Raw genomic sequence first — 27309 nt, 5'->3', positions numbered from 1 at the left:
GGTTACATGGCCAAGTTCTGGCACACACAATCCTCATTTGGATATTTGAATTTAAAAACTTAAATGAGGTCCCTTGTCAGAATACGGTGGTCAGGAAATGGCCCACACAGTGTGGTGTTCACTTGGTTTACATCACCTATAAAACATCTTGGTACCCGGCCTCCTGAAGTAGGCCTTTTATAATGGGGAGTTCATCAGGAATTTTTTTTGATGCTTTCTTTTTCACCAAGAGCTCTGCTTCTTTTTGCCTTTCTCCATTAGTTTATTTTGCTTAGGAGTGTTCTAATTACACCATACAAAGTACTGAGCACCAGCATTCTCTGCCTGGCTGAGAACATTCCAAATACTTCAGATTATAGAATCATAGAAACCCTACAGTGCAGAAGGAGGCCATTCGGCCCATCGAGTCTGCACCGACCACAATCCCACCCAGGCCCTACCCCTACATATTTTACCCACTAATCCCTCTAACCTACGCATCCCAGGACACTAAGGGGCAATTTAACATGGCCAATCAACCTAACCCGCACATCTTTGGACTGTGGGAGGAAACCGGAGCACCCGGAGGAAACCCACGCAGACACGAGGAGAATGTGCAAACTCTACACAGACAGTGACCCGAGCCGGGAATCGAACCCGGGACCCTGGAGCTGTGAAGCAGCAGTGCTAACCACTGTGCTACCGTGCCGGTAGGGAGAGGGATTCACGTAATGCTGCTGTAAAAACACCTAGGGTGTTCTGTCTACACTCACGACTAACCCAGACCCATACTTATAAATCTCACCATGTGTACCTAAAATTGTTGGAGGAGACCCTTCTTCACCAGCTTTGCTGTAAACTCCATACCTTTATTGGTCAAAGTACAGCAGATGAGGCAGCCTAATTCTGAAATTAGTAAGGTTATCGCAACATGAAGTTATCATTCTACCGGATCCTTCCAAGCCACCCCAGGGACATGGGCAATATTAGGCAGCCTGCAGGGCAGATCCATATCAAGAGAGTAACTGACACTGTTTGCAAGGGCAAAAATCTTCATCACATTTCTTCTGGAATGGAGGCATCAGCTGGACACGATGCAGTGCTTTCACCTTGAATGCAAGGTGCCTCTGCTGCCACTGCTCAGTGCTCTTCACAAAATTCTAGCTGATTAATTTTTTCTCTCTCCACAGATGCTACCTGACCAGCTGAGCACTTTTAGTATGTTCTGCTTTTATCAGCCATTATATAACAGTATACTTAACAGGGGACTGGAAGTGAGGCTGTAGCTTAGGGAGGTGGTCAATAGATTATCTTTGGCTTGAACAAATTTTAAACTATTCATTATACCCCTGATGTGTTATTCCCAAGTCACTGAGTCATTGCACTTTGGTCCACATGGGGAGGGCAACACAAGTCAACAACAAATGAGGCATTTTTGCCATCTTGAGACATGCGAGGCTCTTTTACCAGCATTGCTAACTGCATAATGTACGATATGCACTGACTGATGCAAGACTCCAAAGTCACTTCACATGGGATAGAAATGAAATACAGTAAGAGTTTTAACAACACCAGGTTAAAATCCAACAGGTTTATTGGGTAGCAAATACCATTAGCTTTCGGAGCGCTGCTCCTTCGTCAGATGGAGTGGAAATCTGCTCTCAAACAGGGCACAGAGACACAAAATCAAGTTACAGAATACTGCTTAGAATGCGAATCTCTACAACCAACCAGCTCTTAAAGATACAGACAATGTGAGTGGAGGGAGCATTAACCTGTGCTTAATGCTCCCTCCACTCACATTGTCTGTATCTTTAAGAGCTGGTTGGTTGTAGAGATTCGCATTCTAATCAGTATTCTGTAACTTGATTTTGTGTCTCTGTGCCCTGTTTGAGAGCAGATTTCCACTCCATCTGACGAAGGAGCAGCGCTCCGAAAGCTAATGGTATTTGCTACCAAATAAACCTGTTGGACTTTAACCTGTTGTTAAAACTCTTGCTGTGTTTACCCCAAGTCCAACGCCAGCATCTCCACATCATAAAAATGAAAGACAGCAAATACTAACGCAGTATTTATTCCAACGAAGTCAATGTTTTATATGTTTGTGGGGTGGGGTCTGTGTTCATAAATGCTGAAGTAGAAAACCAGCAGAAGCTTCAATAGAATTGACACAGCTCAAAGAAAGCTGATAAGGTAACAGTCCTGAACATAATTTTACAAAACGTATAGCAGGGCATGTGCTTGTACTTATGTGGGAGACATACCCAACACTCCATCGTGGAGGGCCTGGGTGCGATGCTCTTTCAGAGTATCAGTGCAGACTTGATGGGCCAAGTGGCCTCTTGCTGCACTGTAGAGATTCTATGGTTCTGCTGTATCACAGAAGATAAGAGCAACAATTTGCAGAGATTGTCCCCTCAGTTCTTGCAGAAGAATTCTTGCGTTACATACGTCTACATTGGTTTTGTTTAATTGTTTTTAAATTGTCTCCTTTTAATCCCTTCAGTTCACACTGTCATTCTTCCCAACTTCAGTGCTCAGTTCACAATGGGGCTGCTCTTCTTACTTCCCTTTCCCCACTTCACATTCTTTCTTCTCTCCCTTCCCCCATATCAAGACAACACTTCTCGCTCCTCCCCACCAGTTCGCACAGGAATTCCTCATCCCTCCCCTTGCTGACAGATGCACTTGCAGCCTCCTCCCACAGCTCTACTGAAACTTCTCCTTTACATCACTTCACATTAGCACTCTCGCCTGATTCATCCCTCATCACTGGTCTTAGTTTTTCACTGCCATTGCCACACTGGGGGATTGAGCGTTTCTTCACACTGTGCACGAGAATTCCTGATTTCACTACCACACAAAGAGGCATTCTCATTCCTTTCCTCAGGCTCATGGGTTAATCAAGTTTTTATGCGATTTAATAGGGGTAAATACAATGTTCTTTTTCAATTTCATTTCAGAAAGGATGAGGATCAGCAGAAAGGGGAGGGGGGATGGGGCAGTGTTGCAAATGAAGCAGACAGGACCATTATTACAATGGAGGCACAATGGCTCTTGGGGTGAATTAAGTGAAGCATGAAAGTTCAAAATCTCTACTTTGATCTACAAAAGTGGACAACTGGGCACTGGGTTCAAGGTATTGAATATCTGCAAAATGCAGACAGTTGCCACATAGGTGTCTCACATTGCAATGTCAAGAGGTTTAGAAAGGGAATGGCTGGAAAGCAGATTTGTCATGCATACAATTACAATTTTTTAATTCAGTATTTTTCTTATAAAGTGCACGAGAGGAAGTTTTATCCACCCCAAATTATAAATGGAATTAATATTTTAAGAGCAACCAAAGGAACTGCTTCATCACACCACTACAGCTTCTTTGAATAATCTAACAAACTGTTAGTTTTAAGAAGCTATAATTGTTTTTTAAGCCAATTGCATTATGTCGTGAACATTTGCTAATATGACTAATTCTACAAGCAATAGATTATGAGTTAGTGATGAAAAGTAAATATTGAATTAGTCTTCAGTAACTTCTGCGGCATAAAGCACAAGTGTCGAATGCTGACTGCAAATTTTGTGTCAGCGTCACTTGTATTTTGTAACCAGAAATTGCAGCATCACATGGTGGCTGTAACAGGACTCATTTTTTTTGGGAACACAAAATACTTTCCGATTCCACGGGAAGATTGGATGCCACTGGTACATTGTGCATCTCAATTCTATGGTGCTCCAATAATACACAATTTACCCAACATAGAGATGAAAGAAAAACTATAAACACAACAAGAATGGAACATCAAGTTTAATCTTAAATGCATATTTTTCTTCTAAAGTCCACAAGACCGCATAATCAAGTCCAATAATCAAAAGATATTTTAAATCTCATTTAACAAAAGCATGAAAGTTTATGTTGCCTAAAGTCTGTTCTTTCTAGCAATCAATGCTGTTGTATGCTACTGTTCAGACACATTTAAATCTTTCCATCTTTCAGTAGAAGGGCTAATTCTGTTAAACACAACCAACAGCCACTACAACAGACAAGAGATGCATTTTGAAGGCTGCCCTATCACAGAACGTTAATGATAACCCAATTCCTGCCTGTTCTGTTATTTATCAGTCATTCATGTGTTCTATATAGAACAAGCAAAAGCCAGTAGTGTGGGGAAGGGCAGGTTTAGTTGTTGATTTTTAAATTTATATGGAAGGTTACTCGACTTGAGCAACAAGCCTGTAGCCAGTTCATAGCCTTCAGATGTGCATGCTTTCTTCAGCTACTCACCGACATTGCTGCATGGTGATTGACGTTACTCTGAGAAGGAACCCAGCAAGGAAATCAAAACAAAAAATCAAATGTAAACAGGTGTGGAAAGAAGTGTGAACACCAATAATAAAAAGGAAAGTAAAAGCAAAACATACTATTACTAATTAGATCAGCTGCAAGATGGACATCTTCACAATACAAAAGTCATTAAATGTCCATACAATCCCTTCATCTAAGGGCCATAATTCTGTGCAATCACATTCCCTTTATATTTAGATTTATGGGTGTGGTTATGTGGCAATTTTTAAAAAATGACAGGCCTTTCACATTGTTCAGTTTTGCTGCACAATATAGAAAAGGTCATTCTTATTTTAAACATTATCTTGTCTGATTTTGAAAGCAGTTAAATATCAATGCCAGGCCAGAAATACAACATTTTGTAGATACAGCCACTGTTTTTTCTCAATCCACTTGGAGATCTTTGAAAACTGGATTAATGCCACCTGTGTAGCTGATTGAAATTCTCTTCCAACAGTGAAGCTCGTTTGCTTTTTAGCTCACACATCAAGAACCATTCAAGGAAGTTAGTTGGAAAGAAAGTGACATTCTAATTCTTTTTCAAGCTAACAGCATGTAAAACAGTAATCTGCATGGTCTTAAAAAGTTATAGGCTTGAATAACAGAGGAAAATCTAAGTGGTTTCAGGAACTAAACCAAGAAAATAATTGCACTTGTTATTTTAGGATTTTCATTCTTATATTTAATACTCACAGGCAAATGTGTAAAAACTTGAAAAGTGCTTCTGAGAAAATTTATAAGATCCATTAAATAACCACTGGCTCGACCATTGGGTTCTGTCATAGTCCATTCATAGTCAGCTAGCTGTATGAATTCATCAATCTTGTGGTTAAGTTTTGTGTATATTTCTCCTTCTGCTGCATGTCTAGCATCCTGCAAAAATCCATTAATTAAAATAATTTAGATATACATTATTATTGCAAAAACTGTTTCAGTCTACGTTCACCTATCAAATGTTAAAAAAATTTTCGAATCACTTTTTGTATAACAGTAATCATTCACAAAACACAATCCTGATATTGGATCAGGCAAGTTTCAGAAAATAAATTAATGTATCATATTTCTTTAACATCAAACTAACAGGCAGCAAACAGAATACAGACAGGACATCTGAGGACATCAAAGAAATTACAATCTGAATCAATCAACATATTCCAAGTCTATCATGTTGATATTATTAAACACCTGAAGAAAGGGAAACAAAAGTGTTTGATACATGTATAGCAAATACTGTGCTGCGGAGGTTAGATACAAGTTTTGGCGGTGATTTGGTATGCATTAGTTCACAGAACCGAAAAGTCAATAATGCATAGGAACATTTTTCAAGTGTGTACCTGTATCTTCCAAGGCCAAAATACAGGTAAAAAAAATTTACATCTGGTTATAAAATATACTTTTGGAAAATAATGGTCCATTATTTACTTCCAGTACAGATCAACTGGCTGAGTCACCCAAAGAATGGTGAGGGAAAGCTCACTGAGCCAATGGGTTTTCCAATTGAACATCTATTTCTTTCTGCCCAAATGTTCCATCTTACAGAAGTATTTTGATATGGGCTTTAAGTTCACAGTGCCTGATCTCAAGTACATGCACAAAATCAAAATTATAGTAATTAAAGTAACTGTTTTACACATGATTATAGCAATGACAAGGTACATTTCCTCATATGCATTGCTAACATATCCACATTGCACATACCTTGAATGTGGACAGCCCATAAAGTCGTGTGGTGTGCACAGTCTCAGGGGAAACATTAGTGATGTTGGTTATAAAGTCCTCAAGGTATTTACAGGCCTGTTCCAGGTGTGTTGTATTTATGATGATTTGTACAAGCTGCAAAACGTAAAAATACAGCCACTGAGACTTTATTTGAATTTTTCAGCTGTTACCATTTTCTAGCAATACAATAATTCAGTGCAACTATGCAATGTCTTATAAAATAAGAAGCATTCAGCTTATAATTCCAACTGTTTCAACCATTAATAACTATATCTTACAAGCTACTATTCGGAGTCATTTAAATGGTACACACATAGGGCCTATGCAGCATGATTCTTTTGTAATTGTTTAGCAAGTACACATTATTTACCCAACAGAAAGGAAATGCATTGTGACTTGCTTTGCAAGAGGCCAGATTCAAATACAAGTGCAGAAAAAGAGTTAAACAAAACAACAAAGCTGGTTTAAAAAAATGTTTTACGTTTCTTCAGACAGTTTTAGTACAATACTGTGCAGTACAGATGGAACTGCACGCTTATGAAAAATATCATTTCACTTTCAATGCACACATTAAAGTTGACATAAGCATATCAAACTCTTCCTAAGCCAGATTATTCCGGGACCTGCAACTCTCTCAACCGGTCTTAGTCTCAGCCATGTTTATCTTGAACTGAGTAAGAAGTTTAACAACACCAGTTAAAGTCCAACAGGTTTATTTGGTAGCAAAAGCCACACAAGCTTTCGAGGCTCTAAGCCCCTTCTTCAGACCTGAAGAAGGGGCTTAGAGCCTCGAAAGCTTGTGTGGCTTTTGCTACCAAATAAACCTGTTGGACTTTAACCTGGTGTTGACCTGAAGAAGGGGCTTAGAGCCTCGAAAGCTTGTGTGGCTTTTGCTACCAAATAAACCTGTTGGACTTTAACCTGGTGTTGTTAAACTTCTTACTGTGTTTACCCCAGTCCAACGCCGGCATCTCCACATCATATCTTGAACTGAACAGTTTGTATACTGCCTAAAACCTGAATTAATCTGCATACATGCAATAGCTTTGTAACATTATGTTAAGAATTTAAAAATTGCACACAAGCCATTAATGCTCATTTAATTCAGTCATCAAGGAAGCATTAGCGACAGTGGTACGAAGAAACAATGTGGAGCTGCTGAGTACAGCCAGGGAGCAGAATAATGTCAAGTATAAGAAAAGATTGTGACTGGGAAATGGTGTGCAGGAGCATGGAGATTGCACACTGCTTTGTATATGCATGGGGAGTGAGGTGGGGATAAGTATATTCCTTATATATTTAGCAGAATTTTGCTTCCATTTCTGATTGAACTGAATGCTTCTTTATTGTCTATCCAACATAAAAATCACTTGAAATCAAAGCTGCAATCATGGGATTGTTATTGGTATCAATTTTCAATTTATACAAAAGATTTTGTAGCAGTGGAATCTGGACACCGGGATTGATCCAGCTAGCCTCTAAAATGGATCACTAATATTGCATGAGCAATAAATCAAAAAAATGTTAATCCTACCATGCCTAACTTTCAGCCCAAGAGCGCACGAGGGAAATTTGGTTGACAAGGAATAGGCTCAAGTGGCAGAAAGAGTGAGAATAAGCTTTAAAATGTAATATCACTTCAAGACTGACACCCAATTGTTTACAACGCTGGTGAAAGAACAGCTGAGCAGTACTGTTTGGTTATTTTAACAGCTGATTAATAAAGTGTGTCAAAGTTGCCTCAACATGCAGCTGAGGAAACTTCTAAAATCCAGAAGTTATAGCCAGTGCCCCATTAGAGCTCAAACTGTGTTGCAAATCAGGATCGAGGCAGCTCAGCTATTTAAGAGAACCAGTGAATACTGATTTAAGTTGTTTAACAGCGCCAGTCACTGGCAGTCTAAACAGCTTTGCAGCAGCAATTTTGGTGTGCAACCTCTCTCATGAAACAACCGATTAGTGCAGAACCAGTATATTAGCTTGATGCAAGCAGGAATTTCAAGAAAGCAACTATTAATTTGTCCTGAGAATGTGGGCGATATTGATAATGGTCTTTTATTGCCCATCATAGATATCCTAGGGTGGTAGTGGTGGGACTTCTCCTTAAACCACTGCACTGCGGTTATTGTAGCAATTGATGGTGCTCAGGAAGGAATTCCAGAATACTCGCCAAACTATTCCCATTACATTGCTGTGCTTCTCTTTTCACCTACAGAAGGGAAATGATATTGAAGCTACCCTGCAGTGCATCCTGTAGGTCTTACATACTGCATCAGCAGTGGAGAGTGTTTATATCATGTCCAGTGGCTCAACTGAGGCGAATAGCTGAACTACTAATTGCATGCAAGAGGCGCAAACCTTTGCTGATGCCACAAGATCAAAGGTGCATTGCTACATTAATTGATCAGTACAATCAACTTTCACTGATCAGTACAGATAGTATGAAAAACAAGTTTCATACTAATTGGCTTCAACATTATATTCACATAACGTCGTCAATTTGTGAACACTAGAAATGGTTTCAACTAGAATGAGAATGAGTCATCGAGTATACTTTACTGTTTTCTGATATTCGTAGAAGTCAGTGAGTTTTGGCTGGTAGTTTTTCAACCTTAGGTGACATCACAACGGAGTCCATTTCTGGTCTTGCCTGAACACACAAGGTCTTTTTGTGGCAATAACAAATTGTAATTAGGAATGGGAATTCTCTATGCTTTTTCCTGCCCTAATCCAGTGAAGTTGAGACCAATTATATATCACCCTGGCAAGCACCAGTTAACTTAGCACAGATCAGTAGCTGACCCATGACCTTTTCTGCATGGCTCAGTTAATTCCTGTATAAACCTCATTAAAACACGATCCATCGACTCCTCCTGGAAGTGTGTATAAAATGGAGATGAAAAGCAGATTTGGATTAATATGGTTACAGTAACTCAAATCCGGCACCCTTGGGACTGACGCAGTACCGGATTTTGGATATTGGTGGATTTGGGGGTCGAACGGTTTGGGTCAAGCTGGGTCAGGTGGAGTCAATGGATAGAGTGAAGCGTAACTAGTCTGGAACCACATCAGGCCAATGCAAGAAAGTTTTTTAAAAATGCAACTCAATTAAAATTGATGCAAGGAACATGATAAAAATGTCTTGGTTTTAGACACCGCTGATTTTCAGATAGCCGGAATGATTTCTCTTGCTGTTGAATAGTTCATGGACACATGTCGAAGCACAGTACAAAAGACTTCAACAACTACTATTAGCATTTACAGAGTGACTTTGTTGAAAGGATAATGAAACATTTGGTCAATGAAGTGGGTTTTAAGGGAGGTCTTAAAGTGGGTCTTAAACGCGAGGTGGTTAGGGAGGGAATACCAGAACTTGGGATTATGACAGCTAAATGTACAGCCATCAACGGCAGGCTGAAAGGAATAGGGGCAAGAGACCAGAGTACGAGGAATATAGAGTTCTCAGTTGTATGGCTGGAGAAGGTACAAAGATCAAGATAAAAACAAAATACTGCGGATGCTGGAATCCAAAACAAGTAGAACATAGAACATAACAGCACAGAACAGGCCCTTCGACCTACGATGTTGTGCCGAGCTTTGTCTGAAACCCAGATCAAGCTATTTCCTCCCTATCATCCCGAAGTGCTCCATGTGCCTATCCAATAGCTTCTTAAATGTTCCTAAAGTTTCTGACTCCACTATCACTGCAGGCAGTCCATTCCACACCCCAACCATTCTGAGTATAAAACCTACCTCGGACATCCTTCTTATATCCCCCACCATGAACCCTATAGTTATGCCCCCTAGTTACCGCTCCATTCACCCGAGGAAATAGTCTTTGAACGTTCAATCTATCTATCCCCCTCATCATCTTATAAACCTCTATCAAGTCTCCTCTCAACCTCCTCCGCTCCAAAGAGAAAAGCCCAAGTTCCCTCAACTTTTCCCCATAAAACCTACCGTCCAAACCAGGCAGCATCCTGGTAAATCTCCTTTGCACTCTTTCCAGTGTCTCCACATCCTTCTTATAGTGAGGTGACCAGAACTGCACGCAATATTCCAAATGTGGTCTCACCAAGGTCCCATACAGTTGCAGCATAACCCCACGGCTCTTAAACTCAAACCCCCTGTTAATGAACGCCAACACACTATAGGCCTTCTTCACGGCTCTATCCACTTGAGTGGCAACCTTCAGAGATCTGTGGATATGCACCCCAAGATCTCTGTTCCTCCACATTCCTCAGAACCCTACCTGACCCTGTAATCCACATTCAAATTTGTCCTACCAAAATGAATCACCTCGCATTTATCAGGGTTAAACTCCATTTGCCATTTTTCAGCCCAGCTCTGCATCCTATCTATATCTCTTTGCAGTCTACAACAGCCCTCCACCTCATCCACTATTCCTCCAATTTTGGAGTCATCAGCAAATTTACTGATCCACCCTTCAGCCCCCTCCTCCAAGTCATTTATAAAAATTACAAATAGCAGAGGACCAAGCACTGATCCCTGTGGCACTCTGCTGGTAACCGGTTTCCAGTCTGAAAATTTTCCATCCACCACCACCCTCTGTCTTCTGTTAGATAGCCAGTTACCTATCCAATCGGCCAAACTTCCCTCTATCCCACACATCCTTACTTTCTTCATAAGCCGACCATGGGGGACTTTATCAAACGCCTTACTAAAATCCATGTATATGACATCAACTGCACTACCCTCATCAACACACTTAGTTACCTCCTCAAAAAATTCTATCAAATTTGCGAAGCAAGACTTGCCCTTCACGAATCCGTGCTGACTATTCCGGATTAAGCTGCATCTTTCTAAATGGTCGTAAATCTGTATAGGTCATAAGTGCAGAAAATGCTGGAGAAACTCAGCAGGTGTGACAGCATCTGTGGAGGGAGAACAGAGCCAACATTTTGAATCTGGGTGACCCTTCATCAGAGTAAAGGATAGATCTTTGTGACTGAGTTCCAGCAATAATGGCACTGGGGCAGGAAGGAAAACCCTTATTCAGTCCCACCCTGTTAGTTGTATTTGATAGAAACCCCATCTTCATTCCCTGAAGCTCAAGAGATGCAGACTTAAATGTATCGCATTCACAACTGGTTTAATTATTATGGCCAGATCTAGTTTTTTAAGATCAAGCACTATTAGATTTTAGTTTCTTGGGCCAAAGCATCAAAAGTCATTTATGGGAGATACCAGAGGATGGCCAGTGCTCATGACCCAGATCCTATAAGATGATGGAGAGAAAAGCAAGTATTGTATGCGGTCTGAATGACCTTTTTCATTGCTACTTTCAAATTAGCAACACCCTTTAAATTTCTTAAGCAATAAAAGATTCTTGGGATTGGTTTTCAAATTGAAGCTCTGTGGAATTGTGTAGTCAGTGTGTACATTTTTCCCGAATAAAGTAAACATAAAATCAATATAAAATACTTCCTGTTCAAACGGTAGCTTGAGGTGCTTTTTAAACAAAGTGCATGATGTTATAAAGATATTGTTTGGCAGATTACAATATTATAATTGTGATTTTGGATACAAAACCAAAATTATTACAATTTGTAAAATTTAGCTGGTGAAACTTCCAACTGACTTAGTTTTACCACCATGTTCTTTGGTCCCATAGGACCCTTCGGTAAGGCAAACGAGTTGCTTTAGGAGGAACATATATGGCTAACTATACATTTCATGGCCAGTGCTCAAACTGGTCCATTACAGGATTAATGGTCATGTGTGTCTTGAAGAATAGCAATTATCAAGAGTTTTAATTTGCCTTTAGTACAGATTACAGAATTGTTTGACTGAATTTGGTATATCCTACTGCTTTGCAATGTGATACTTAATCCAGGGTTAAATAACTTGGTTCTAAACTGTGGATCTAATCTACAATTTGAAAAAGGCTAATCATTTCACATCTTGAAGGCATTGCTGCCATTTATGGTCAGTAAGACCACACCTACCCCTACACCGCACCCGTTTCATGGATAGGTAGAATAGTAATGATGTTAACGCACAAGGAACAATGCCCAAAATGTGACATCAGATTTCAACTGCTCAATTTTAAAGCATTGGCCTGGAAGCAATACATAAACAGCTAGATAGTATTATTTTGAAAAACAAAACGTTCTAGGCATTAAAGACATACTTCAGTCAAACCAATGTGCTGTTTCTTAATCAGGCTTTGTAAACATCCACTCAGAGTTCGAGTAAGCAGCAGGTTGGTAGATTTTCTGAGCATATCATCTATTTCCGTTGAACTGAAAATCAGAATTAATATGCATTAATCGGACACACAGTAAAACTGACTAGTCAAGAGCTTTTCACAACAACTTATCCCACTGCAAACACCATGCTAAAATACATCTGTATTCAAAGTGTCCTTCAGGCACCTTTAAAAGGGACTTAAAATGGCATACTTCAAAATCATCACGTTAATCTCATCAGAGAATCATAGAATCCCCTACAGTGCAGAAGGAGGCCATTTGGCCCATCCAGTCTGCACCGACCACAATCCCACCCAGGCCATATTCCTGTACCCCACACATTTACACTGCTAATCCCCTGACACTAGAGTCAACTTAGCATGGCCAATCAACCTAACCTGCACATCTTTGGTCAGAGAGGAAACCACAAGCTATTTTCACCGAACTAAAAATAGTCGCTTAAAATGTTTTTTTCTCATTTATTTTCCATGGGGGTCGAAACAAAAATTGTGCTGGACCCATTGACTGTCCAGTTCTGCCATCATAAAAATTTGTATCACGTGTAAACACACAAGGTGAACCTATTAGCGGAGTACTCGCCCAACATTTCACCCAAATTCCCCTCCAACTCGATTTTCAAGTTTGCTGATGACACCACCATTGTGGGTCAGATCTCAAACAATGAGGAGATGGAGTACAGGAAAGAGATAGAGAATGTGGTGAACGGGTGCAGCGACAATCTCTCCCTCAACGTCAATAACACGAAGCAGGTAATCATTGATTTCAGGAAGCGTAGCAGAGGGCATCCATGGGGATGAAGCAGAAATGGTCAAGAGCTTCAAGATTTTAGCTGCCCAAATCACTAACAACCTGTCCTGGTCCTTCATGCAGACGCTATAGTTAAGAAAGCCGATCAACACCTCTACTTTAAGAGACGAAGGAAATTTGGCATGTTCACTACAACTCTCACAAACCTCTACAGCTGCACGAAAGAAAGCATTCTTTCTGGTTGGTATGGCTCCTGCTGTGTCCAAGACTGCAAAAAACTACAAAGGGTCGTGAATGAAGCCCAGTCCATCACTCAAACCAACCTCCTGTCCATTGACAATGTCGACACTTCCCGCTACCTCAGAAAAGCAGCCAGCATACTTAAGGAGCCCACGCACCCTGGAAATACTCTCTTCCACCTTCTTCTGCCGGGAAAAAGATTCAAAAGTCTGAGATCACGTACCAACTGATCAAACACAGTTTCTTCTCTGCTGCCATCAGGCTTTTGAATGGACCTACCTCGCATTAAGTTGATCTTTCTCTACACCCGAGCTATGACTGTAACACTACATTCTGCACGCTCTCCTTTCCTTCCCAATGTACAGTATGCTTTGTCTGTATAGCGTACAAGAAACAATACTTTTCATTGTATACTAATACATGTGACAATAATAAAATCAAATTTGTGGATCTGGGAATACAGTATGTCTGAACTCAATAGCTCAGACTTCTCACACCAAAGGTTTTCATCGAAATTATTAGAGAGATTTCAAGTACATAAATAGAATCATAGAATCCCTACAGTGCAGATGGAGGCCATTCTGCCCATCGAGCCCGCACCGACAACAGTTCCACCATAACCCCACGCATTCACCCTGTTAATCTCCCTGACAGAGAGAGACAATTTGGCATGGCAAATCCACCTTACCCACACGTCTTTGGACTTTTACTTTTATATGGAGAATCCAATCAATTTCAGTTTAGAATTTTTTAATGCCTGTTATAATACTTATTTTCTGTCATAATATTCAATTTTGTGAAAGAACAAATTGGCAGCTGAATGGGTTTGTTCAGTTCCTCCTTTCTTATATTTTTTGATTATGTGTTTGTTGTCTTCACATAGTCAGTAATTACTTATTGATAGTTTTCCCCGAGTTGTGTTCCTAACTTTGAGTTTTGTGTTTTCTACCTCTTGACTTGCAATCTGTTGCTCTTTTATGTATTTGAGTCACTCGGGTTCTAGTGTGACAGAAATGTGTATATACCCAGGCATGTTGTCTTAATTGTAATGGACAAAACTTATGATAGACATCTGTATTACCTGTTTGCATTTAGCATTCACTTATTATTTGTCATTGTTCCTTCCACCATCATGATTGCATGGGAGACTTTTAAATAAGACCACAAGACATTGGAGCAGAATTAGGCCACTCGGCCCATCGAGTCTGCTCTGCCATTCAATCATGGCTGATATTTTTCTCATCTCCATTCTCCTGCCTGTTCCCCCATAGCTCCTGATCTCCTTATTAATCAAGAACCTATCCATCTCTGTCTTAAAGACACTCAATGACCTGGCCTCCACAGCTTTCTGCAGCAAAGAGTTCCACAGATTCACCACTCTGGCTGAAGAAATTCCTCCTCACTTCGGTTTTAAAGGATCGTCCCTTTAGTCTGAGGTTGTGCCTTCTGGTTCTAGTTTTTCCTACTAGTGGAAACATCCTCTCCATGTCCACTCTATCCAGGCCCCGCAGTATCCTGTAAGTTTCAATAAGATCCTCCCTCATCCTTCTAACCTCCAACGAGTACAGACCCAGAGTCCTCAACCGTTCCTCATACAACAAGCTCTTCATTCCAGGGGTCATTCTTGTGAACCTTCTCTGGACCCTTTCCAAGGCCAGCACATCCTTCCGTAGATATGGGGCCCAAAACTGCTCGCAATACTCCAAATGGGGTCTGACCAGAGTCTTATACAGCCTCAGAAGTACACCCCTGCTCTTGTATTCTAGCCCTCTTGACATGAATGTTAACATTGCATTTGCCTTCCTAACCGCCGACTGAACTACACGTTAACCTTGAGAATCTTGAACAATGACTCCCAAGTCCCTTTGTGCTTCTGATTTCCTAGGCATTTCCCATTTAGAAAATAGTCTATGCCTCCATTCCTCCTTCCAAAGTGCATAACCACACGCTTTTCCACATTGTATTCCATCTGCCACTTATTTGCCTGCTCTCCTGACCTGTCCAAGTCCTTCTGCACCCCCCTGCGTCCTCAATACTTGGCCCTCTACATATCTTTGTATCATCTGTAAACTTAGCAACAGCATCTTCAGTTCCTTCTTCCAAATCATTAATATATATTGTGAAAAGTTGTGGTCCCAGCACTGACCCGAGGCACACCATTAGTCACCGGCTGCCACCCTGAGAAAGACCCCATATCCCCACTCTCTGCCTTCTGCCAGTCAGCCAATCCTCTATCCATGCCAGGATCTCACCCTTAACACCATAGGCTCTTAACTTAGTTAACAGTCTCCTATGCAGCACCTTGTCAAAGGCCTTGTGGAAATCTAAATAAATCATGTCCACTGGTTCTCCTTTATCTAATTTCCTTGTTACCTCCTCAAAAAACTCTAGCAGATTTGTCAGACATGACTTCCCCTTGACGAAGTCGTGCTGACTCAGTCCCATCTTATCATGCACTTCCAATTACTCCGCGATCTCATCTTTAATAATGGACTCTAAAGTCTTGCCAATGACCAAAGTCAAGCTAACCGGCCTGTAATTTCCCGTCTGCTGCCTCCCTCTCTTCTTAAACAGCAGTGTTACATTAGCTACTTTCCGGTCCTCTGGGACCCTCCCCGCCTCCAGTGATACCTGAAAGATCACCACCAATGCCTCCACAACTTCCTCAGCGATCTCTTTTAGAACGCTGGGGTGTAGCCCATCCGATCCAGGTGATTTATCCACCTTCAGACCTTAGTTTCCCCAGAACCTTCTCCTTAGTGATGGCCACTACACTCACCTGTGCCCCCTGATTTTCCAGGACCTGAATGGAATACAACTCTCCAGAATTATTAATTGCTACCCATTCAGGTCACCTAATGCTAGGTAACATCAAGAGGACATGGAAGCAAAAGGGGACAGAAAGTAAGCAAGAAATAGGGTATATACTAAAAACTAAACAATAGTAGCCTGTTGATTTCATCTTATATGGGACATGAGAAATACTTTGAAATGAAAATGTTATATTAACTGTGTATTTTTGACCAGTATAATTAGTTTGTATGAGAGTTTGAACTTGAAGAAAAAATATTAAAGGTAATCAGTTTCTGCAATCATGAAATATATCAATAACACCATATTCAGACACAAGATGTAGAATTATGTATTTAATAACTTTGACAATTATCACCTATGTTTAGTTTTACTAAATCTCCAAGAAAATAACAAGTTCCAACAAATCTGAAATATGTTCTAGGTTTACTTCCCAGCTAAGTAAGTGTGACATTTCCACTTGAGTTATCTTATGCTCACCTTCGATGAAGGGACTCTGAAAATTTAAGGCTTGCGTAAATGAATTCCTTGAACTCCTTGTAGATCTCCGGTACTGACTGAGACACTGGGAACCTCTTTGGGAAAGGTTGCTATGCAAAATTCAAAATATTTTAGAACAATTTAAAAAGATATTACATTTTTTTTTAAAAGGACCGCAGAGTATTATGTCTTACATACATGTATTCTCATGGTCTTTTTGGACTAGTGTTATAGCACTCATGGCCAAATAGCAAGGTCTGAGATTCATGTCAGTAATCAAACTTATCTAAATACTTCTAACAGCTGTATTATGAAAAAAAACAGCCTTTATTACAGTTTTATACGCAGGAAAATAGTACAATACATCAGTTACAGATCTTGAAAATTACAAATAGTAAGTGAATTGAAAAAACCTACAATCAAACCACCCTGTTAAAGTGGAACACTAAGCCAGAGGAAAAGTGTGGATCAGATTTGGAATTTGATGCCATAGCTATACGATCCTATTTTTTTCCCCAAATTTGAAGGCGCAATCTTATGCATTATCGGATATCTGAGGTGCAGTTAGCGATCTTCGAATAGTCATCACAACTGACAGAATCTCGTTTATAAACTGCCTAACAACACTTGGATCATCAGCTCCACAAGGTTCAACCAAACTCTTGCAGACTTGGCTAAATAGTTTCAGCAGTCTATTTTTTGAAATTGATTAACTCAGATAATTGTCAGTTTATTTAGCACTATATTCCCACTCTGTTGTTATTTACAATGATTAAGTACAAAAAACTTTTAATTATCAGGAGATTATACTGCATGTGGTGTTAAACCAAAGCAGTATGATACTGTCCCCAGGAAGCTTTGCAGCATTCCTCTCTGGAATCAGAGTGAGTCCTCACCCAGAGCTTTACTGCAAACTGAACATTGCTGTGAAGCAGAAACTGCTCCTTAGTTTCTCTAGCGCTGAAGTACAAACAAACCAGAATCAAATTTGGGTGATCGATAAGATAAAGCTAGACATTATAGCAATGATGTCACTGACCTTTTCAAGCTCCAAATCATGAAATGGGAACCGACTAATTATCATTCTGTATTCCTCTTCATTTGCTACAGGAATGGGACTGCAGTTGTCGGATTCAAAAATTTCCCTGTTAAGATAAGAAATAAGAGTAGACCATTCAGCCCTTTGAGCTTGTTCCATCATTCAATGAGATCATGGCTGATCGTCTGCTTCAACATCACTTTCCTACACTATCCCTCACTACCACTGGATGTTTTTAATGTGTAGAAATCTATCAACCTGTCTTGAAAAAAACTCACCAACTGAGCCTCCACAGCCTTCCAGGGCAGAGGGTCCCAAAAATTCACCACCCTACTACAAAATTAAACGACCCTGTGAAATAGCACCATATTCAACCTAGACAAACTCTAGACAGACAGCATACCCATTATTCTGATCCTGCACTAATAATTACGAGTAGCTGGCATTGCACAAATGTGTGTGTTTTTAATGTTTTATTTCAGAAAGTGGAGGATTTTAAGTGATGGATGTTAGTGCTGAAATGCAGTCTTGCTATCTTTTGCATCCAGTGTCAGCATCCAATAAGTTCAGGTACAACATGAAGCACAAGAAGAGTACTCTACTCCACTTGTACTTTACCCTCCAAAGAATCCAACCCCCCCAACACACAACAGCCTCCACTATTTCATCTACCACATGGCCATTCTTGTGCACCCACTGCACCATGCTGCTAATTTTAAGTGTTAAATGAGTGTTTTTGTACCATAGATTTTTGCCTATAGACTGATTTTATATTGCTAAAATTAATTTTATGATTAAAGCCAAGCAACGTCCACCTGGTTGCGTTAACAACATTCATGTCCCTGGATCAGAATGTTGTAGATTTGAGCGGTGTACAATATTTTACTTTAGACTGATGCTAAGTCTAGCTTTAAGCAAGTTTGTAAAGTTAAAGGTGGCAACTCTATCTAGATGACAACAGTCACTCTTATTAAATAGAAAATACTTTTGACATTGAAATTGGATAGTGAAGATAATGACAAATAGCAATGTTTTGATATCAAAATGACCAGAATATAATTGTTTCATAAAGATTACTAACCGAAACACTATTGCCCATTTCTTTAATAAGGTTTCATTGTACTGATCCCGGATTTCAAGTAATAGGTCGAAGAGTCTATTCACAGGAAATCCATAACCCTAGAAAAATATTAAAATCAAGAATATCAGGAGTCAAAACAAAAATAATCAATTCAGTTTGAAATGCAAAACAGCATGTTCAATTCTAATCAACTTTTGGGAATTGAAGTTACAGTGTAAAAAGTAAACATTTGAAGAGCAACATTGTGCAGGACTAGTGATGGCTGGGGTTTGCAGAATAGTGGAATTTTCAATTGGACTTTTATTTTTACTCTGATTGGGTTATAGTTATAGCTGCACCAACCCGAGTTCAAGCCAGTTTCTTAGCTTTTCACAATTCTTTTAAATCGGTGGTAGTGAGGAGAGAAACAAAGAGTACAATGAATACAATTTTCAATGACCGTCCATTTGAATTGCTTAAATGTCTTGCAATATGCTCCAAAGTACAGCTTCTCTGATAAAGCAGCTAAATGGTTGGTTGGGTCATTCTTCAGTTCTCAAGAGTTTAAATCTTCTAATTGTGTTCTGGAAACTTAAAATCCTGGAAACATCTGAGGATTTGAGAGCAGATCTTACTAAGGATCATTCTAGCTAAATTGGTTGCGAGTCCATCGAATAATGCCAAAACTAGCAACCTTTAACACCAATCCAAATAAATTAAGCCAGCCATATTGTTTAAAATACATTCATATTTCAAGTTTTGGGCCAGTTGTGACTACTGGAAAGGAGTTAGGGGCCAGTCGATGTATGGCAGATCAAAGGAGAGCAAGATGCTGAATAGAAGTGGCAACAACAGAAAGGTTGGGGTCATGCTTGCAGGCTGAGCAAAGGTGTTCCACAAAGCAATCATGCAGTCTGTGTTTAGTCTTACCACTGTAAAGGAGGCACATTGGGAGCAATGAATTCAGTAGATAAAATTGAAGGAAGTGCAAATGAAATGTGCCTTCACTTGAAAGGAGTGCTTGGGACCTTGAATGGCGAGGAGGGAGGGGGTAAAGGGGGTAAAGTCTTGCACCTTCTGCAATTGCAAGGGTAGGTGCTGTGGGAAGGGGACTTGGTCGTGATGGAGGAGTGGACCAGGGTGTCACAGAGGGAGCTGGGCAGGGGGTGGGGTGGGGGTTTCATCATTGCATCATGCTGAGTGGGCGGAAGCAATGGAGGACGATTATTTGAATGCACAGGCTGGTGGGATGGAAAGTGAGGACAAGGGAAAGCGGTGAGGACAGAGGTGCAGGGAATGTCTCAAACCTGTTGAGTGCCCGTCAACCATAGTGGGGATAGGGTGGGGGAGAACCTCAAGGAAAAAGGTGGACATGTCAAAAGCCCCATTTTCAAAAGTGACATCAGAAAATGTGTGACAGAGGTGAAGAAACTGGGAGAATGGGATAAAGTCCATACAGGAAGCAGGATGTGAGGAGCTACAGTCGAGGCAGCTGTGGGAGTTATGGGCTTGTAATGAATATTGGTGGTCAGTACATCAGCGAAAATGGAGACAGGGTCAAGGTCAGGAAGGGAAGTGTCAGAGATGGACCATGTGAAGAGGGGTAGAAATTGGTAGCAAAATTTGATTAATTTTTCCAGGTCCAGACGAGAATTTGAAGTGGCACCAGTACAATCATCGATGTAACGGAAAGAGTCGTGGGAGCGGGGATGAGTAGGAGTGGAACAAGGAGTGTTTCACCTAACCCACAAAAAGACAGGCAGAACTGGAGCCCATGCGGGTACCCATGAGCACACCCATTTAATTGCAGCAGGTAGGATAAGTTAGGAGATATTCAACTCTTCAACTTGTTCTACCCGGCTGAGCGGAGGAGGACAGGGATTGTTCAGGCTTCCATTCAAAGAAGTGGCGAGCCCCTCATTCCCTCCTGGTGAAGGATGGGGAGGTAGAGAGATTGGACATCCATAGTAAAGAGGCAGCGGTTAGGGCCAGGGAACTGGAAATTGTTGATATGATGTAGGGCATCAGAAGAATTACAAACGTCAGTGGGAAAAGATTGGACAAGGGGAGAAAGGATAAGTGAGTTGTTTAATAAACTCCCCCAACTTCCTGCTCCTGTCTGCCTTTATTTTCACCTTTAGCCCCTAACCTCTCTTTTCCCTTTTGTTCTGTATGTCACTCTTCATTGCAGTCTTCCTTATCTCTATCTGATCAATAGTATGATCTTTATTGCTGATCATTACTTTCATTCCTACTAAGCTTCAAACAGGACAGCCTGTAGGCATTTCCTTCACTGTCATGGAGTTGAAAACAAGACTTAATGGAATGCCATCTAATCTAACATTCTTTATTCAAACTGGGAAACACCTCACTTGTTTTGTGTTCACACCCTCTTAAATCTACAGGCGTGAGATCCTTGCCCTCACTCAATACTTCTTGAATTATTTACCTTAATCTTTTCAAGATTTTGATTAAAATACAATTTAATGAGGTAGATGTAGACAACCACTATACGAAGCAACACCTACTTGCAAAGTGTCAGCATAAACCACGATTAGATTCTTCAACTCTAAAACAAGGTCAGGATCGGAGCAATAGGACTAGAAGTACAAGATTAAAAGGCAAATTAATATCTTTGACAGAAAACACGACTGTGCTCTCCCACATGGGTCAAGACGACAATAATATTCATTTTACTAACTAGTGGCTGTTATTTTCAATTAGCATCTGCAAATTACTTAACAGAATATTACATTTCTATACTATATCATTAGTTACTTTATGTAGCAACCATAGATGATATGATAAATTTTGCAATGATCATACCACAATGACTAATCATTTCCAAAAGTGGATGACATGCAAGAGCAGCAACACATTAGTCAACAACGACCATGTCACTTGACACTGGTGGGAAAGTGAAATAATCCTTTTTTTAACAAACTCAGCAATGTATACATTATGAAAATAAAATAAATAGAAGCAAGTTGCACAATAATAAATGGTAGCTATTCCAAGGTTGTAATCTCACTTCAAGGTTCAGATGATTTTCAAATTTACATTGTCTACATCGGTCAATGGAGTGACTAACTTCTTTACATTGGGGCAATTACATCATCTTCTCATACTTTCTTAGTTTTGACAGCATCAAAAGATTCCAGCTGAGTGCTTTCTTCATGGGTATTTCATCAAAGACCAAAACAGACAATCAATGCTCTGCACAACAGGATGGTCAGCCAAAAGAGACTTGCGCCCAGATTGCATATGTCTCTTATCTTTATTTTAGTACTTTTAGTCAAATTTGTAGTCACCGAGACAGCGTTAGATTAAGTAGGCAGGAGGTGGTTCTCCTATGGAGTGTAAACCAGTTGGGCCAAATGGTCTGTTTTTTGTGCTGTAAATTCAATGCAATCTTTAATTGCAATTTATACAATACATCCAGTTAACTTAAGCATTTTAAATAAAATGATCAGCCACTACATAATTCACATTAACTTCTATATAAATTTCAGTAAGCATGTTATTCAGTTTATGGATGAGATAATGTTCCCACTGTATTGTGAAGATCTTAACTTGGTGCATGAGGAAAACACTGCTTCACTGGTGGGGTGTATTTTGAAAACAGTGCATTTAGAATGATAATTAGGAACAATTTCCTGGTGGTGCTTTCAATACTGAACTATTCAATCTGATCTAATGAAGAGGTCAGTTGAAACTAATGAGGACAGATTGCAACAATAACAGCAGATTAACTCTACATATTCTAAACTCCCGGACTAAAAGCATGTTTGGAAGGCTAGTCAGTTGTAAATCACTTAAGGATTATGCAAATAGCCTATGGCTGTGGCTCAAAGCCCAATTCTACTGAGATAAACAAAAGCTTGGCAGGCCCTCTCCCAAATTTAAGTAACTTTTAATTACAAAAAAAAGTCAAAGAAAGGAGGCGTAACCATTCATCAATTTGGCACATACCTGTCAACGAACGCGAGGCACTTGTCCCTTGATAGAATGCTGCCAATAGCAGAGACACAGCCCTCCCAAAGTTGACAGCAATCACAAATATCAAAGAGACAAGCTCCAGATTTAAAGTGGCAAAAATATCTAGATTTTTATAGACCTCGATGTTACGTCAGATCTCTCCTGCTCAGCTCACTAAACACATGAAGCAAGTCCTTTAAATGTTTTCACTTGCATCATGGCAGATGAATGACACACAAACCCATTGAACACACCATTTCCAGGCTAAATCAAACCATACTCCAATGTATGGAACTCTTGTACTTTTATCTTAGACACCAAATTGTTTTAAAATGTTCAGAGAGAACAGTTTTTCTGCATGGACTTTGTACATATGCAGCTATGAAAGTCACTGATATGTTCAAGTCTACGTTGAAAAATACTCAGCAGATCTGAATTTGGAGCAGCATCACAAACTATACTGGTGAGACGGTCAACATCTCAACTTGAATGCCACTCCTTCAAAACTGATGTAATGCAAAATGTTTATTTTGTTCATAAATTTCTATAAAGATTGCAATCTGGAACTTACTGAATGGGTTCTCAAGACAGCAATAATTTTTGAAAGTGCCATGTTCCATAGCTCATCAGTAAATGCTCTGGTCACCAACCCTTGTGTTGCATGCAATATGTGATCTTCCACCACAAAAAATCTAAAATTGAAAAACATTTTATTAAAAAGCATAGAACCATACTACAGAATAAGACAATAATCAAATGTCAACAAAACAAAGGAGATAATTATCGACTTCAGGAAGCGTAGTGGAGGACATGCCCCTGTCTACATCAATGGGGATGAAGTAAAAGTGGTCGAGAGCATCAAGTTTCTAGGCGTCCAGATCACCAACAACCTGTCCTGGTCCCTCCATGCCGAAGCTATAGTTAAGAAAGCCCACCAACAGCTCTACTTTCTCAAAAGACTAAGGAAACTTGGCATGTCTGCTACAACTCTCACCAACTTTTACAGAAGCACCATAGAAAGCATTCTTTCTGGTTGTATCACAGCTTGGTATGGCTCCTGCTCTGTCCAGAACCGCAAGAAACTACAAAGGGTCATGAACGAAGCCCAGTCCACCACTCAAACCAGACTCCCACCCAATGAAACTGTCTACACTTCCCGCTGCCTTGGAAAAGCAGCCAGCATAATTAAGGACCCCACGCACCCTGGACATACTCTCTTCCATCGGGAAAAGGGTACAAAAGTCTGAGGACACATACCGACCGAGTCAAGAACAGCTGCCATCTGACTTTTGAATGGACCTACCTTGCATTAAGTTGATCTTTCTCTACATCCTGGCTATGACTAACATTACATTCTGCACTCTCTCCTTTCCTTCTCTATGTACGGTATGCTTTGTATAGTGCGCAAGAAACAATATTTTTCACTATATTAATAGATGTGACAATAATAAATCAAATTAAAAACTGCTCAGTAGTAGTGTGTTCATATTTGCTACGTACTTTTATGCTTGTATTTTCAATGTAGTTTTAAGCTCGTATTTTCTATGTAGTTTAGAAATGTTGATGCATTATTGAACAAGTTAGTTCAGTCCTATTGAAAGAATGCTTTTAAGAATGGTCTCTATTTGCCTGTGAACCTAGTAGCGCACAGAAAAATGTTCTACATATTCTGCATTTGTGTAGAATGCAGAAGATAAAAGCTGCATCAATATAATGCCTTCCATTATCTCAGGTGTTTCAAAGCACTTTACGTAATTGCCCATAACTTCAAAAACGTTTTGAAGGTAGTCGCAGTTGAAATTTAGGAAAATGCTGTCACCAATTTTTGCACCTCAAAATCCCACAAACAACAATGAAATAATGATCAGAATCGGTTGCTGGGATGTTGACTAAGCGATAAACATCCAACTGGGGCCTTGGTTTAACATCTTGTTCAAAAGACGGATGTCCATCAGTACAGCACTCCCTCATTAGTGCTGTGAATTGTCAGCCTGCTCTATGGGGCCAAACCTATGGCATGGAAATTGAACATGTAACCTTCTGACTGAAAGGCGAGTGCTATCACTGAGCAATTCTGCTAGACCAGCTTCCACCCTTAACTGTAAAAATGCCCTTTGTTAAATTGAGGTGTACTTGCAACAGCAGCCTATATCAACTTTAAAACAAGCACCTATACAAAATAGCAAAGCATCAGTACTTTGAGACACACTTTCCCCAACATAATTGTGCTACTAAGCTTTCAACAGAACACAAGGACTTACCCAACAATCTGATTAAAATATTTTCTGTAGCCTTCAACAGTTTCATGCTTGTATAAAAGGGGGAAGGGAAAAAAAAAGAAATTTAAACAGCTAATCACAAAAATATCAAACACATGATAACATGCAAGTCTTAACAATTATTGTTAACAGTACCATGCTTGACTGTGGTTGCAATACCAATCCTGCTTGTTTCCTTCGTTGTTTTCTGTAATAGTTTTCAAAGGTTTCTCGATCACCCTATAGCAAAAACATTGGAAATAAACTGTTTTGAATATCTTTTTCTATAGTTGTTTTTAATTTAATAATAGACACTTTTTCCTGCTAATAGTAAAGTCCTCCCATACTCCAGAAAACAATAATGTTCATATTTTGCCAGTAGGTTTATTACTCCAGTAATGCCACTGGGTTTGAAGTTTCAGTTCTATGATGCATTGGAACTCAGTGCTGAACTGGCCCAGTCTGAACTCAGCGCTGAAACAGCTCGAATTCTTGACAGACTTGGCTATAGTTATGATTGTTATTTATACAAACTATACTTCCAGCAAGTATTTGATAAAGTTCCTCATAAGAAATTGGCTAACTAAAGTTGACATTCTTTGAATTGAGGGCAAATTACTGACCTGGTTAGGAAATTGGCTAAGTGGTAGGAGACGGTCAGGAAATTGGGCAGGTACTCAAGTTGGCAGGATTTGACTCGATGTCCCCCAACAATCGAGGCTGGAGCCTCAACTATTCGCTGTATTTATTAATGACTTCAATGATGCTCAAAAAAAAAAATCCAATTTTCCATGGCATAAAGGCAGGCGGTATTATAAGCATTGCAGAGCAAAGCGTATCACTCTGCAACTTCATACAATTGGGAAAAATTGTAACAAATTAATTTCAAGGTAAGCAAATGTGGAGCCATTTCCTCTGGACCTAAAAAAAAAGGGTATTTCAAAATGGTGACAAGGTAGCAACAGTGGAGGTTCAAAAACACTTTGGGGTCCAGGTACAATCATTAAAATATGAACAGGTTAAGAAAATAATCAAAGGCTAATATAATGCTGGAGTTTATATCTAAAAGACGAGAATACAGGAGATAATAGACATGATTCAGCAAGACAAAGCCCTGGTTAGACAACAACACAATAAAAAGTCTCACAACACCAGGTTAAAGTCCAACAGGTTTATTTGGTAGCAAAAGCCACTAACTTTCGCTTTTGCTACCAAATAAACCTGTTGGACTTTAACCTGGTGCTGTGAGACTTCTTACTGTGTTTACCCCAGTCCAACGCCGGCATCTCCACATCGAGACAACAACTGCAGGACTGAATTCTGGGTACCCCACCTCAGCAAAGACATATTATCCTTGGCTAAGGGAGCATAATCAAAGTTCGAGCTGGACCTCACAGGAACAAAATTAAGAAACATTTCTGAATGTGAAGGGTGGTAGTAGTTTGGAAATTTTCTTCTGTGAATGGCAACTGATGCTAGATCAACTGCCAATTTTAACTCTGAATGTGATCGTTACCAAAAGGTATCAAGAGATATGGGGTAAATGTATGTACAGTGTGTGTATGCAGGTCTGTAATTGAATGGCAGAACAGGCTTGAAGGATTAAATGGCCGTTTCCCATTCCTATATTTTCTCACTAGTAATAGCGCTCCTGAGTAAGTAGCATTGGACCACCAGCTGAAAACTTGTAGAATACAAACTTTGCATACTCAGCCTAGTTGATTCACAAACACTTATTAGCACCCTGTGTATGTACATTATAGGATCGCAAAATATGGTCTACCGCCTTAGGCAGATGTTCAAGCTATAGGCTTCTGGGAAGATGGTGAGATTGGAGCATCAAGTCATCCCTTATTAATTTCAGCGTGTTATTACCCTATTTCTGATACACTTGTATTAAATCGCCCCTTAACCTCCTCGGCTCCAAGGAGAGTAATCAAAGTTTCTTTGTTTTCGCCAGGTAACCTGAACTCTGTTTGGTGATGAACCTAAAATCACCTGTTTTCAATCCGACTACAAGCAGCAAGAGCAGCCGCCTCCACCTTTTTGTCCAGGTATTAAAATATATGCCGGTCTTTGAATAACACTCCACCTGGGCCCCTGTCCCTATTACAGCCCGGTCACATTGGCCTGTCTCTGGCCAGAACTAGGAGATCATCACATCCCCTCACCAAATTACTCAATTTTACTCTGAATTAAAGGGAACAATTAAAAACATAACCAGCTTAAAATGTCTAGCAGCCATAACAAAGGTTTCCCCACTGTCAACAGATCCTCTGATAGCAGTCAGAACCAACTTTTGCTATCCAAGTCCAGGGTGCCAAGGTCAACAGTAGTCTCCCTAATCTTTACTCTGACAGAGAGCAGCCAATCTAGAAAAGTCAATCCTGAAACAGTCCTGATTTATGCATTTTTGATTGTGG

At 40.0% G+C, this 27309-nt stretch overlaps 1 protein-coding gene across 6 annotated transcripts in view; it reads right to left on the bottom strand.

The window, feature by feature from the left end:
• Positions 1-27309, bottom strand: part of exoc6 (exocyst complex component 6) — a 174967-nt gene that overhangs the window by 72852 nt on the left and 74806 nt on the right. For 4 of the 6 annotated variants that reach the window (XR_013498981.1, XR_013498982.1, XM_078223527.1 and 1 more), the window contains exons 9-19: positions 25043-25126; positions 24890-24936; positions 23200-23320; positions 21179-21250; positions 18672-18769; positions 17591-17696; positions 16552-16661; positions 12195-12306; positions 6020-6154; positions 5015-5194; positions 4262-4291 (exon numbers count right to left, since the gene is read on the bottom strand). Coding sequence is in view for 4 of the 6 variants with exons in the window: in XM_078223527.1 (XP_078079653.1) it covers positions 4262-4291; positions 5015-5194; positions 6020-6154; positions 12195-12306; positions 16552-16661; positions 17591-17696; positions 18672-18769; positions 21179-21250; positions 23200-23320; positions 24890-24936; positions 25043-25126 (1095 nt within the window). In the remaining 2 variants the exon portion in view is untranslated. The remainder of the gene's footprint in view (positions 1-4261; positions 4292-5014; positions 5195-6019; positions 6155-12194; positions 12307-16551; positions 16662-17590; positions 17697-18671; positions 18770-21178; positions 21251-23199; positions 23321-24889; positions 24937-25042; positions 25127-27309) is intronic. The other 2 variants (XM_078223528.1, XM_078223526.1) reach the window with 1 other exon arrangement.

This window comes from Mustelus asterias, chromosome 11, assembly GCF_964213995.1.
Source record: "Mustelus asterias chromosome 11, sMusAst1.hap1.1, whole genome shotgun sequence".
NCBI lineage: Eukaryota > Metazoa > Chordata > Chondrichthyes > Carcharhiniformes > Triakidae > Mustelus > Mustelus asterias.
The sequence above is the reverse complement of the archived record's forward strand: the minus strand, read 5'-3'. Positions and strand labels throughout refer to the sequence as shown.